The 14,648-nt window shown below is 39.6% G+C and overlaps 1 protein-coding gene across 1 annotated transcript; it reads right to left on the bottom strand.

Moving 5' to 3' along the window:
* Positions 1-1,161: 1,161 nt before the first annotated feature.
* On the bottom strand, positions 1,162-12,677 carry LOC104536943 (C3 and PZP-like alpha-2-macroglobulin domain-containing protein 8; the record flags this gene model as incomplete). The annotated part of the gene is made up of 16 exons (XM_010179690.1): positions 1,162-1,323; positions 1,437-1,586; positions 1,696-1,868; positions 3,175-3,364; positions 5,640-5,768; positions 6,149-6,319; positions 6,489-6,716; positions 7,192-7,300; positions 7,599-7,683; positions 8,104-8,217; positions 8,345-8,399; positions 9,384-9,401; positions 9,879-9,931; positions 10,084-10,249; positions 11,238-11,260; positions 12,526-12,677. Coding segments are annotated over 16 exons (1,978 nt in total), but the record flags the coding sequence as incomplete, so codon positions are not given.
* Between the last annotated feature and the right edge of the window lie 1,971 nt (positions 12,678-14,648).

Below are 14,648 nucleotides of genomic sequence, written 5' to 3'. Positions count from 1 at the left end.
TTGCTTGGAAAATGCATTTAAACCAGTATCTAACATTACTGGGCATGTGTAACTGTCAAGCAGCTACAGGTGAAGAATTATTACACATATTTTTCCCCTAGAATATTACATTACAGCTTTTTACCCTTCCTAAAAGTTTCCAGTGTGTTCTGTTGCAGTTAGCAAGCAGCTCTCACATCAGACATCACTGATTCTGCACTACCAGGGATGCCAAGCAAAATGGAAACTGTCCACACAGCTTCAGAGTAAAAATAAAGAATTCATAAGAAAGCTGTCTGCCAGCTCTGTCCCCTAAATGCACTTATTCATAAGAGACAGCAGTTCCCAGACACCAGGGAAGTATGAGCTTTGTTCTCTTTCTATACACACCCACTGATTACAAATCAGATGAACAGCAATGCATACATACCAGCTATTAACTTACACATCTTTTCACGGGTTTATGCCTCTCAGTAAGAAAAAAAAGTATCAGAACAAAAACCCCAACAGATCACAGGGAGGAAAGAAGTAGAGACTCCTGCAGTAGTAGATAGCAATGAGGATTTAGAGTTTACAATTAAGAAACTGAGGCATTGTGGGAATATATGGAAGCCTACAGGGTTTAAGATAATACAATAGGACAGTTTAGCTAAACTTGCAGAAAGGACAAAGAATGAAGAGACAGAGGATCAGAGTAACCTGATCAAAGATATAAACATTGCTGATCTATCACACAGTTGCGCACTGGCAGAAGCTGGCAGAACTGGGGCAGGAAATAAGTTTAAAGGATTTCCAAAGGATTGTCTAAAAGGGACAAGGCCATAAGGAAAGACCCATGTTCCACCTTCTTTCCCTGTCAAAGTAACTGCAAGGGAGATCGGCACACTCAGCCGTGCCTGGAGGGACCTTCTGGTCCCTCGTTTGATTCACCAGAGCACCAGCATGATTTCCTTCACCCAACAGGACACCCGACCATCAAGACTGGCCAAAATCAAAGCATGTTTTTCCAATATCTTTACTGGAACAGTGTACTCTCTGTTCTCAGAAATAACTTTTCAGCCTAGCCACTGGAGAAACAGCTCTGATGTGAGAAAAAATAATGGCCTATGGAGCTGAAAATTATCCTGCAAACATGAAAGTTAAAAAGACACTCCCTAGAGAAGTGAGGCTGATTCTTCCTACTGTAAACGCGAAGCGAGCATCCTTGGTGATGTCCCAGTGCCAGGGAAAGACAGAAGATCTACGGCGTCTACGTGAGGACATGCCTGGCCACCAGAAGTGCCCTTCTTCCTTTGGAGCTCCAAAAGCATCAGATACATCATATTCTGCAAGCTCTTGAAAAACCTGCAGGGAAAGGAAAGAGATTGCTGTCCTTAGGTATAAAGGCTACTTACTAAAGTTAAAGTGCAGAGAGCAGTATTAAGAAAAAGACATCAGTGCCTTAAGCTTCCTTTTACCTGACTGGCCGTCAGCTGAAAACCTGTCCTCAGCAAGTAGACACTCTTATCCACAGTGGCAATGCAGACACAGCTTGATTTTGCAGCTCTGACCTTGATGTTCACAACATCACCAGGTCTGGTCTCATTTGCTGAGATGGCCACTGCAACCTAGGAATTTAACATAAACTCTAATCATCTCGACTCCTAATCAGGAGACAAAATGATGAAGAGTAACAAGACATCATCTCTTCCTCTCCACTGGCTACGTTGCCCATACCTGATTTTCAAAGGAGGACTTCACAGTGAACTGCAGGCTGTCCGTGACCCCTTCTCCATTCTCCCTGATGTAATACGCCAGAAGACGGCCCAAGGGAGCCATGTTGTGAACTACTGAGAAGCGGAGGAATGTCACACAGACTTCAACCTCTGCTGCAGGGATACTGGTAGGTGCTAAAAAATAAATTGTAAAAAGGACAGTGTTATTCATCAAAATCACTCCCTTCCTGCCCCATCCAAACTCTGTGAGGCACAGAACTCTCCATACAGGATTTGCATCCTTCCCTTGTTCCTGTTACACATGTTCTTCTTGAACTCAAAATCTTTTCCCCTCCTTTTTCTTTTCCTTGTGTAAGCTGGCAGGTAATTAGCACCCAAAACATAATGAGAAGTATGGAGAAGGGATAAAGAATGACTACCTAGTGTTTCTCCTCATATAAAATCAAGGAAATATACAGTTAAGATATCAAGCCATTTAAAATAAATAAAAGAAGGTACCTATTTACTGCAGAACACTGCTGAGAGAAGAAGTATAAATGGGTTTGAAAGGAGGATCATGTAGATCCTAGATATGATCCTGTAGATATGATCCTAGGATCATATAGAGCATCGTTTCACTGGCAGTAGTCAGAATCATCGAATGGTTTGGATTGGAAGGGACCTTTAGGGATTATCTAGTTCCAGCCTCCCTGCTGTGGGCAAGGGACATCTTTCACTAGATCAGGTTCCTGAAAGCCCCATCCAACCCAACCTTGAAAACACTTCCAACGACAGGCCAGCCACAGTGTCTCTGGGCAACTTGTAACTGCAACATCGCAGAACCAAACTTCAGCACAGAAAGTTATTACAAATTCTTAAACCATTGATTACCACAAGCTGGATGAGTACATCTAGGGAAGTTCCTTTTACATTTTCCCCTAACTATCTGAAACTGGCTGCTGCTGCAGACATGTTTCTACGATAGATGGACTTTTCCTTTGGCAGGCATTGCATGCATCTTCCCAAGCATATCCTTCTTTATTCCTGTGTTCCCTGAATTCACCAGATTTGTATCTTTCTGTTATTTATTGTACAAACTACGAGCCTATACTTCATTTTCCTTCCTCATACTAACTGCATGATCTTCCCCTTTAGCCTGATCCATTATATCAGTCAGTCCATCTAAAGACCTTTTCCCAGTTTAGTAAATTCCTCCAGCCCCAACATATGCTTCCCCACCACTCAACTGATCCCAAGTAGACCATATTAAGAAAGCCTAGAGTTTTCTGAACAGAGAAAGACTACAGAAAACTCTCCAAGTTTCCCTCTTGGAAAAAATTATCTTTTTTTCTATATGACTACATGTGCAATGGATATCACTATTTTTCTTGCATAAAATTATTGATGAGCATCAAACTCAAAAAAAGAGGATATTTAGGTTTGCAGAAAGGTTCTTTGTCCCTGAAAATAGGGGCAATTTTGCATTTCTGATGCTAGCTACCTGTTTCTGGGAAGCGTGTGATATCAATGTTCTTCTCAAAAGGAAAGGTGGCTCTTTTGCTCCTCTGCTGGGTGACGTTACTGGGCTGCAGTCCTGAAAGGACAATGTTGCCTCGCGATGCCACTTCATAATGTAGAGTGAAGTTGCAAGGACATGTGGACTTCACTGCAATCCAAGCCTCCTCTCCTACCTGCACCCAGAGACAGGAAAGCAAAAGATCTGGTCTGTTACAATGCATGCTTTTTATTTATAAAGCACAGAAATCTATTTGGGTTTCAGACCACAAGAGATGTGACCCCTCTTCTAAGAAATGTATGCACTGAAAAGTGTATTACGTTAGCACTGTTTTCATGAGCTTTTCACAATAAAAAAGGGCCTGTGTTCAGCTCTTCACTCCCTGTAAGTCTAACAGGGAATGGGCTGGGGGCGTTGTATGCATTAATGAAAACAATAAAGGAATCTCTGGAATCCTGAAAGTTAAGCCTTTTGGCACAGAGCAGCTATCAGAATTCGTTGAATTTTAGACACCCCTTCAGTAGCCCAGCCTAAAAAGAAAGAGATGGATTGGGGGTGGGAAGAGATGTGCATTTTATAGTCTTTGCAGTTCAATTCAGATTATACACGGTGATTACTTTCATATGGCAAATACTAATTCAAACATAACCAATGTGGCATGAAATTACTGGGAATAGATCTGAGGGAAAATGCTTTCAAATTACACAAGTCTTTATATTAATTTGCAAGTTTGGCATTCAAGGAGCTGTCAAACATACAAATAAACAAGAAGGGAGCTTCTTTCTTTCTGAGTAAATTCATCTGATGCCTGCAATAAGCTTTAGAGCAGTACATTGACTTCCTGCACTTTCTGTGCACTGAAGTTCTACACCCAGAGGTACTTGCTAAGTACTGAATCCCTTGAAGGCAAAATCTCCCAAATACCACAAGTCCCAACAGAACAGACATCAGTGCTCAGATCTTTCTCAATACCATGGGATTGGGACTGGGTCCTGTCTGGCTGAGTAATAAACCTTCTGTGGAGCAGCTGACTTTCCTAGGAACACGGGCTTCTTGCTTCTGGGATTTGAGGAGCAGCTAGGACTTGTATTAAGTAGAATTTCTTCAGCAACTTCCACTCCTGATCCTCCTGCCACTCAAAGCATAGCAATGCTCAACTAAGGCTGTTAAGACCGAATGGTAATGTTAAACTCCAATGAAATATTTTGGAAAACCTCTTTCTTCAGCACTGACACTGTTACCTTGCCAGAATGTACATACAGTACAAACCAAAATGGCAAGGATTTGAGTACAAGGAGCTGCTAATGGTTAAATGCAGTGAGAATGCCACAGAATCCAAGAAGTGCCTCGTGACATTAAATATTTGAAGTATTAAGAATTCCCCAGTGCAAATGATGAAACAATTCATTAAAAAATGAATGTAGCTAATTGGAACACCCAGTAAGAGCTGGCAAGGCAGGGAAACAGTTCCCACATCAGCTGGTCATCCAACTCCTAGCTTTCCCACAGAAGAATTAGTTCTAATCAGGTTATAATAAGAACAATGTGTTCAGATTAGCAGTGTATAATCCCCTTTCCATACCTCAGGAAACTTGTAAAAGATTAATTAGCCATTAAACCACCATGAAATGCAATGATAAAAAAAAAGCTTTTATTTGGATACAGAGTCTGAAACTAACTTGACAGATCTGCTGATAATAGAAATCTAAGTGAGTATATTGCCAAAAACCACTTATTTTTTTCCACAAGGCAATACACAGACCCTCAGAGAATCTTCTCAGGTAGAGGACAAACCCTAAACAATATGCAACAGAAATAATGGTTAAATCAGATCTTTGCTTTACGAGAGAGATCATGACAACTTTTATAGGAAAGGACTACATTTTTAGAGAGGCTCCAACAAAAACTACAAAAGAAAACAAGATAAATATGTTAATAGTTTGATAACTGAAGACTAAACAGATTCAGGTGAGATTCAAAGTGGAACTTCTAGTGAGACTACACAGCCCTAATTTGGATCTTTAGTCATTAAGCTACTCCCACTAACTCCACCTCCAGTCTTTCAGCTTTTGTTGACTTGAACTAAAGCACATCATTTTCACTAAATAATTCCTATGTGAATGTTCCTGGAGGTGCACAGAATATATGTTCAAAATATGAAAAACTTGAGTGTTGGCAGTGCCTATATCCCTCCCCTCTCTCCTGCCCCCACAACTCAAAGAAGAATGAGATGCTGTGCAAAGCATCAAAGGCACTTTGATTAGAACTGTGCGCCGCCCACATTCAACTATTATTTGGTGGCTGAAATGCAGCTCCTTCAACCTTTGCAGTGGAAACAGTAACAGTCCTGGATCTCAGAAACAGAAATGGCTAGAAATATTTAGTTAGAACAAAGTACTTTAACACAAGAAATGCAGTTATTGCCACAGTGGAATATGAAGCCAACATACCTGGAAAGGTTTATCTGGTGCCTGGAGCTGGATGTGACATTTGCTGGGCGAATACCAGCTACTGATGGACAAGTAGTTTGGCAGATAGTGATCCCCAGACGGTTTCCCATCAATCGCTGTCACTTTGGTCTTAACAGAAGTTACATCTGAATGTTATGCATGCATAGAAAGGCTGATTTGTAGTCTCTTCTTGCCCTGTGTCCCCACCTCCCATTTTGTACTTCCTAGATATTCATCTCTTGTCGTCTTTACATAGCAACAGTAATCTCCAAATATTGGACACTTACTACTACGTTAAGCTGTATTTGGAGAAGCATATTTTCATGATGGTTATCAACATCAGTTCTATTAGCAGCAAGAAACAAAGCAAGTGTTCGCTGCATTTAAAAATCAAGAAGTTGAAGCTAAAAGGCACTGATTTCCTGTTTGTAGCACTGATTTATAAAGTGCAGGTTTGACAAGATTAGTTACATTAAAGCCCGCTAATCCTATAAGGAGCTTTCACCCACCTCCAGCCAAACATATTGGGCAGCTGTAGGGATGGAGGGGATTTCAAACTCCACCAGGCCATTTCTTGATACCAGTTCACTTGTATAAACGTTGTCCTTTGGCGTGAGTTCAGCTTTAATTCGGATAGTGACTCTGTCAGCTGGACTTCCATCGGGGTAAGTGACTTCTACCTACAATGTTTCATTTACAGAACAATGGGATTTAAATTACAGGCAATTCCAGTCAATGACAGAAACAGCAGGTGGGAAAAAACACACAAGAACATGGTGTAACACACCGGGATCAATTCCATAGAACCTTGTATCAGCCCCATGACAGTGTCTCTACTTCTACTCTTACCTTTCCTTTGTAAGGCAGTCCAGGTTTGAACTGTTTTCTGGTATCCTTAGAGTACTTGATATCAATCAGCTGTTTCTGAACTGGTGTTGAGTCATCAAACGTAACCTGCTTGCTCCCATCAGAGCTGATTACTGTGGCCCAGATATTGACTGTGCCTCGAAAATGCTCTGGAACATCAGCTGGCATCATGTCTTTCACACATACATTGAAAACAGCAGAGCCATCAATCTACAGTGTGTTGGGGAACAGAAACATAAGTTTACATTCACATTCAAAAGGGGGCTAGAAGTCAAACCTAAAGCATAGGCACATGCTAGGAGTTTGTAGCAGTATTTTAAAAGATGTGGAGTAGAGAGAATTAATGGAAGAGTGGGGGAAGGAAGGAAGAAAGCAAGCAAGTTTTCATTTTCCTCTCTTATCCATAGTCTGGACTAGCTCTGTTGCAGTCCCTCATTTGTACAATCTCCCTCAGCCCCATATGCTCTAAAAACAGATGAACACTATGCTAATAAATTCTCATCCCCTCAAATCATAAACATAACATGTAAAAATATGCAATATTTTTATTATGCTTGACCCAACTATCCCATTTATTAATTTATTTTCTGATCTCCCATCAGTGACATAAAATAAAGCTGTGTCACTAACTTCAAGGAGTACAGATCAGGCATTTTATCACAGCTGACTCAATGGTCTCCCTCACCTGGGTGGTCTTGAGGACAGGGTGGCCCACTTCATGCCTGTAGTACCCTACACCATTTATAGTCATATTGACAATTAACTTTCCTGTCACTGGTTTTCCAAATGTATATCTGAAATGGAAAGCAGATAATTTACAACTTCCAGCTGTTTTCTGTTTTCCTGGTTATATCAAGGCTAGTACCATGTGACCTGCACATCTAGAAAACAGAAAAAAATATCACAGAAGGCTTTCCTGCTTGTTATTGTTAACATGTTTTATGAAGGCTCTTACACAGGAAAGTTTCTGATGATGACCACAAACCATCTGAAAAGGCTGCAGCAGATGAGGTCCAAGCTTCAGTGACTGCACCATCATGTGGCTGTACTACAATCTATAGTAACGAAACTCTGTTTGGGACATGTTCCTACCTGGCATGGACAGTTCCTTTTTCACACAGTGAAAGGTCACGAATGTAGCAAGGGGGCTCAATCAGCAACTCAAACTTTGGTAATACTACAATGAAAAAAAAAAAAAGCAAAACAACAAAATCTTTTCAAGGAGATCTTACTGTCCAGATTCTAACAAAAGAACACACAGCTCTGACAAGATCACTGCTTATGGTCAGATGAGGGCAGTGTAGCTAACATCAGGCAGGACGGTGCACAGCAGAAAATGAATCAACAAAAGTAGCAAACCAAGACCATCTTGACAAGATGACCTTAGCAACACACACTTAGATTTTCACTTCTTTTCCGAGGGATGTGTGTTCAAGTGTCTATATCCCTGAAGTGCATAGAGTCGAAAGAATTTTTCTCATGACATTTAAATGAATTAATTCTCAGGTGTTTCACCTCAAGTAAAAAACATTTCATAATGTTTTGTTCTTCCAAATGCACTTGGGTTATCATCAAGGCTGATTTGGATACAACTCACCATATTTCTGAACTTCAAATGATTTGTTGTATGTGTGCCCCTGCATTTCAGCAAAGATGAGCCATTCACCAAACACTGGCTGATCAGACAAAGGAAAACTCATATTTACAATACCTGGAAAAAAGAAACAACATACTGTGAACTCTATGTCACTCATCAGTCTTACTTCAGGCTTACTGAACACAACTCGGTATAAGCAGAAGCAAAGACAAATAACAATACACTGAGAAAACAAACTTACCACAACAAAATGGCTTCAAATTGCTCCACTCTATCATACGAGACCCCCGAGGATCCTGCATATTGGTTTAGGAATGAGAAACATCACCGTGAAAATGAATATCACTAATATCTTTAACTTAGTTTGCAAAAAAAAAGAACTTTATTTCTTAGCATATACACTTCACTAACAGCTCAAATGTAACTAACATCTGTCGAACATTTCCTGAAGATACTTTACCAGGGGGTATTTGCTTTCTAAAATTCAGTCCTCATTTAAGAGCACTGCTTCCACAGCCAATGTGCACAAGTAAGCGTTGTCAAGCTGCAGATCTCCCACCTATCGTAAGACACCTATTTTGGACGGGATGAACTGGCCTCTGAAGACGTTTTCTTTCTATGAATAGAGGGAGCTGTACAACTAGCAAGGCAATTTTTAGATGACGAAGTCAGATGAAATTAATCCCACTGTTTTTGCCAGCATTAAATCTGTGATTGAATGCAAACAAGAGAAGTGGGTGAATTCTTCTGCTTGCTGACAGCTAAAGAAAACACACAGTTTTAAAAAAAAAAAAAGACTAGACACAGAAGGAACCTCTCATTCACCTCATAAGGAAGAAGACAGGTGCACCCTTTCCTTGCCATGAATTTCTATTGTCCACTATCAAAATGTTTGGGTGCAGAGATGAGATTGGCCCTGCTATATCAGCCCAGCCAGATGAAGGATAGGAGTGTGTCTGCATTGAAAAGAAGGGAGAAATTGAGTGGGACTGTTACATTTATAAACCCCAGTGAAAATAGCCAATTCTTCTCAGGCAGAAAAAATGGGAATGGATTTCTGAAACTGAATAGAAAACAAGTATATTTGTTGGTGGTAACAAAAAAGCAAGACACAAAGATCAGTTAAAGACACAAGGATCAAGATAATTGTGTAAGTTACAGTTGGGAATGGCCATAATGGACTTGAAAATGTACAGATGTGTGAGTTGTTCCTTTTAAGGCCACAAGAATCTTGTGCCTCTACAGGATACATGCTAGATGACTGGCAGACAGATACTCACCACCACATAAGCTTCAATCTGAAAAGAAAGAAAAACAGGCTTTATGAAACAAAGCTAATTTTCTGCTTCTCGCGATGAACTATTGAGTTGACAAAAGCAAGGTACGATGCACACTATGACAAAGTCTAAACATCTCTTCTTTGATAAGAGTAGCCTGAGAAACATACATTTAATTCACACACTTAAATGGAAAAGTAGTACTTTGTATTTCTGTGCATTACCTAAATAGAGTGCAAGTCTCTTAATAATTCTTCTAACTGCTTTGGCATATTTACATTGCATTTATTAGCACTAAAAAAATGTGTATTGTCCTTCAGCAGTAACATCACCAAATGAAAAAACTAAATTGTAAATAACAACAAGCAATCACAAGATATGCCTAAATAGATTAAGAAAACAAATTATATTTCTGCATAAATGTACATTAGTATAAAAATGCAGGTTGCCAAGTATTCCATTGTATTTTACAATGTGAAAGAAAACAGTGTTTTTTACCCTGTCATTGACTGGCCTCAAGTCAGAAGTCACCATAAAGAGATTTATCAACACTAAAAAAAAGAAGACAAGAAATTAATTAATCATCACAGTCAGCACTGAACAGTGTATACACACACACACACATATATGTAATCTACCCTTGAAAAGGAATTTTGCTTGAAAGCAGCCCTAGCATCTGGCAAGTTCTTCAAGGTCACTTTACCTTTCTGCTTGGGTTTATAGACAGGTTTATCAGTCTGGATGAACACTGATGATCCTTTGCTATCGATGGTTACTGTGGTATAGTTGTGAAAAATGTAGCCCTCCCCTGCTAGATGCCGGTTGCCCCAGACTTTTAGATGTGCTTGTCCACGAAGTCCTGAAGGCACCTAGAAAATAGACCATGAGGTGAGGAAGACAAAGAAAAGCCTTTGAGCTTTCTGGGGAATACAACTGACACTGAAGTGAGCAAAGAGCAGACACCTGCTGCACTTCAGTGTAACTATGTGTTAGTAATGAAAGGAAAATGAAGAACATATTAGATCTTTTACAACACAAAAATTTCAAAGGAGGCAAAGTCATGCTAAAAACATGGCAGGAAATTCTATTTTACCCTTTCTTTATCACTCAAGCAAAGTTATATTTGATCTATATGTGCTGCTTCCACTAGGGAAGGTGTGTTACATCGGGAAATCAACCATTCTATGGAAGACATAGTTCTATTGATAGAGGGAAAAAACCTCAATAAACCCACAACACAAAAAACCCAAAACATGCATGTTTGCACATTTTCAACCAGTTTCTCAGAGAACCAACTTTTTACATGACATTAGATTAAGAATTACAAAGAAAAAAATCTGATCATACAGTAATAAAGAAAATAAAACCAAAATCAGCAATGACACTGTAGATTTTATGCAACAGTGAGTTATAGTCTTTGAATAAAGAAATCTATAGCATTTGGTATAATCACTGTTTCCTATTACACGTCTATATTATGCCTTCTAGAAATGAAAGTGATAGATAACCTGCCATTTCTATGGATTTCTGCAGTCTATCCAATGCTCCACATCACTCACCCAACTATAGGTACTGCCAGTCTTACAAAATAATCACAACACAGAACTTTACATTGAGCAATGCACCACAGATTCATCCACTGATTTTCCTCAGTGGTGTAAGGGCTTGACAGATGAGCTGTGATAGATTAAGCTTTGTTCTATTCACTCGCCCTCTTTGTGAAGGTTTCATCCTCAGTGTGTGCACCAGAATTTGACCTCTATTTGTCCCTCAGCTGCTCAGAGCAATGGCTGATGTGGTTGAAGGTAAGGCCCTCATGTTTTCACAAAAAAACATGTTAAAATAATTGACACTCACCTTCAGTTTAATTGTTCCTTTATCTAAAAAGAGAAAGAGAGATAGACAGTTATTCTTCTCAAGCTAAGGTATAACATTTTAGCCATCTGCAGTTGAGTGAAAGGAGACCCCATATCGTAGAGCTGCTAAACCAAATACTTCTTCATTATGATTTCTCCTGTAGTAATTTTACTTCACCGTATAAAACAATCTACAGGGTGAGCAAGTTGGACCTAGTAGAGTTCTTCAAAATAAACTTGGTCTACATTAATTTACAAGTTTTGCCCAAGGTAAACGGCAAAAGCATTCTACGGTTAAAGAGCACCACCAAGGCTGAGGTTTCAGCACAGAGCATCCTATGCTTACAGAAGTATTTTGCTGTAAAAAGGACCTGGATTCTTTTGGGACTTGAATAATTCTCAAAACAAACACTCATAAAAATCTATTTTGATTGCTGGATACAGCCATACCCAGGATTTCTCTTTAGCATATGTTGTCCACATGTGTAAGTATCACTCTTTTTTAATTACTTCGCAATTGTCAGCCAATTTCAAAGACGACAAGGGGAGGATAAAACCAGTGACAATCTGTTCCAAGAAACGCTTTTATGTAACTCCCAGTTTTTACACGCAGAAGGGTTAAAACATGATGGTTAAAGAGGCTGATTGCCTGAGCCTTGTCTACATTACAGTTCACACCACTAGCAGCAGTGGTAGAACAGCGCTACTGGGCTACATTTTTAGTAATGTAAATTAATTCAGTATTAAGCTGGACATAATCAAAACACTTTTTGTCTTTACACACAGGACAGAGAGGTATCTGTCTTGGATTTTAAAGCCTAATCCAACTGCAAAAGTATTACCACCTCTCTCAGCAATACTTGGTCCTGTAGATGGGAAGGCTGAATTTTCATTCATTTTAAAATAAGGGTAAAAACCGATGTTGTTGTTGTACAATTTATATTTTTTCTTTTAATTCAACTTATCTTATTCCTTATACAGCTCCCCAGTGTGAAACATTCAGGTTTCAAGAAGAAAGATATTCACTAGAAAACCCTTGAATTTCAATTTTCCAGGGTGTCTGTATGTCCTGGTGTTCCAAAATTATCAGCCTTGGATGTTTGAGATCACTTACATCAAAATCCCATTAGCACAATCAACTGAGAACATTTAGCAGTAGTCAACAGATTAAATATTAGTTTGGTTCCAGTTCCATTATCACTTAAAGCAATTTTAATGAGGTATCAATGCGCTTTCACGGCACCTCAACTTATAAACTAATTTTCAAGTTCAGAATAACAGGAACTCACCAAGAACTGTGCCATGGCCTCGTGACACAGTTTCTCCTTTGACAACTAACTGGATCTGGACTGTTGTCTCCTTGACAGAATTAAAGATGGTTACGCTTATAGCTTCCTCAACACCAGACCGGAAAACAGAAGGTGCGGCAATCAAATAGCCCCTGAAGAGCAAAATTGGAAGTGGACTGTCAAGAACAGCAACAAGAACATTGAAACTTTGTTTGTAAACCCCTTTATGTATAACAAAAGGAAAAGAACAGACTACTGTGTAACACATCAGCTTCCGTAGGGTAACATTTGTGACCACCAGCAGCCTAGACCTATATCCAACATGCAGAAAATGAACACAGAATGTACATAGAAGTGAACAGATCCTATATGACTCAAAAATCCTTAGTATTTAAATGAAGTCACAAATATTGATGTTTGTTGCATATATATAATATACACATTTATTTATATGGTATATTTTTAGAAAACTAAATATTTATATTTAAAACTAAATATTTATATTTAAACATGTAACGCGTCCAAGCTTCCAATTTATATAGAAGCAGCCCAGAAACTGCAGTAACAAAATTGGGCTTAAATTCTCAGTTCCACTACCAATTCTTTGTTCAAACAATTCTATCCTGCAAGTTTAAAAACCCCAGCAAGAAGGAATTATTTTAGCAGGCGCACACATAGTTTTAGAGCCACCCTAGACGACCTCCCATATATACTACAATCCTTGTGTTTCTGAATGGAATCTGTACCATTTCCCTGTGTTGAATGGCACCGTGCCATGAGCTTGTCAACTAAAAGCATTACAGACTCCAAGCTCTTTGATGTGTTGGACTGTGAGGAACACATTTATATTCTCTTCATGACACACCTTTCTGGGGGTTTTTCTTCCCAAAAGGATTTTTTTAAAATGAGGCAACTCCTTACACGACTCTTTAAGCCTAATTTCTCAGCCCATGACTTTCTACAGTTCATGAGCCAGGCTGCTTTAGTACATGATTAATTATCACTTTGGGATGAGGATGATGGTGTTTTACAGCCCCCAAGTCATCTTTTATCAAATTCCAAACCCATGTTTCTCTCTCAGCAGGCCTCATTGCCATGGAGATCCCATTACCCCCAAAGGAAGTTCAGATCTCTGTGGCATTTGAGTTAAATTTCACAGGGTACTCACAGATTCAAAACCTTACGGTTGCCAGGTTTGAAAATCTATCAGAACAATAATAAATAACAATAAAAAGTAACTACTTAGTCTGCAAATTCTCAGTAAGAAAGACTTAGCCGATCTAGTTGCAGAGGGAGAAAGAGGACCATCTGCATCCAGTATGAAATGATGAGATTCAAACTGTCACATAAGCACAGCACTGCAGTGCCATATGCGAAGCACATGTATCCACATTGTTCTGAACTGCTGCAACTCTTTCTGAAGTATCCGTCCGTTGATACGGCTTTTTAAGTCACTTAATAAATGGCATTTTGATATTAAATATTTCACCTGGCAATTAAACAGTTAACTTGACAGTGACCAGACAGATCCTTTAAGCACATTTGACTAACAGCTCTGTCAGGTTACACCAAAACTTGGCAGGACGTGAAATATTTTCTAGTAAGCAAGTGAAAATAAGTTCTCCGTGGCACTCAGTTAATGCAGCTATTCATGATGCTGAGGGGCTATAACAAGCTAGAGATAAAGAACAAAGCAAACCTTAATCAAAGTTAACCTAAACACACTGAAACTAGCTGTGGATTCAATTTCTAAAAGCCAGAGAACTTTCCCCACAGTGAAAAGTTTCTCCTTGGTTGATTTTCCTCACAAGAATGTTTCACACGCTCTTCGGGAGCCACCAACATTACCTTCAACCATCCCAAGCGCAGCAGCAGCCCCTGCGCAACACCCCGGATTCCTTAAATAATTGTTTGCAGATAAAAACTTTGCAGTTGCTGGCTAGAGGACCTAGAGGCAGGTATTTCTAAGGAGGCTTTTTTTTTCCCCCCTCTCTCCTCCTTTCCCTGTGCTATGCACTTTTTGCACCGGCGAGTACGAACGTGCTGCCAGGCTGGGGACTCGCCGCAGCGCGCCTCCTCGACCCCAGCCCCTCGGGGGGGACTTTCACAGGCTCTGTTAAGTG

This window comes from Mesitornis unicolor, unplaced genomic scaffold (assembly GCF_000695765.1).
Source record: "Mesitornis unicolor isolate BGI_N332 unplaced genomic scaffold, ASM69576v1 scaffold35142, whole genome shotgun sequence".
NCBI lineage: Eukaryota > Metazoa > Chordata > Aves > Mesitornithiformes > Mesitornithidae > Mesitornis > Mesitornis unicolor.
Note: the sequence above shows the minus strand (reverse complement) of the source record. Positions and strands in the feature narration are given on the sequence as shown.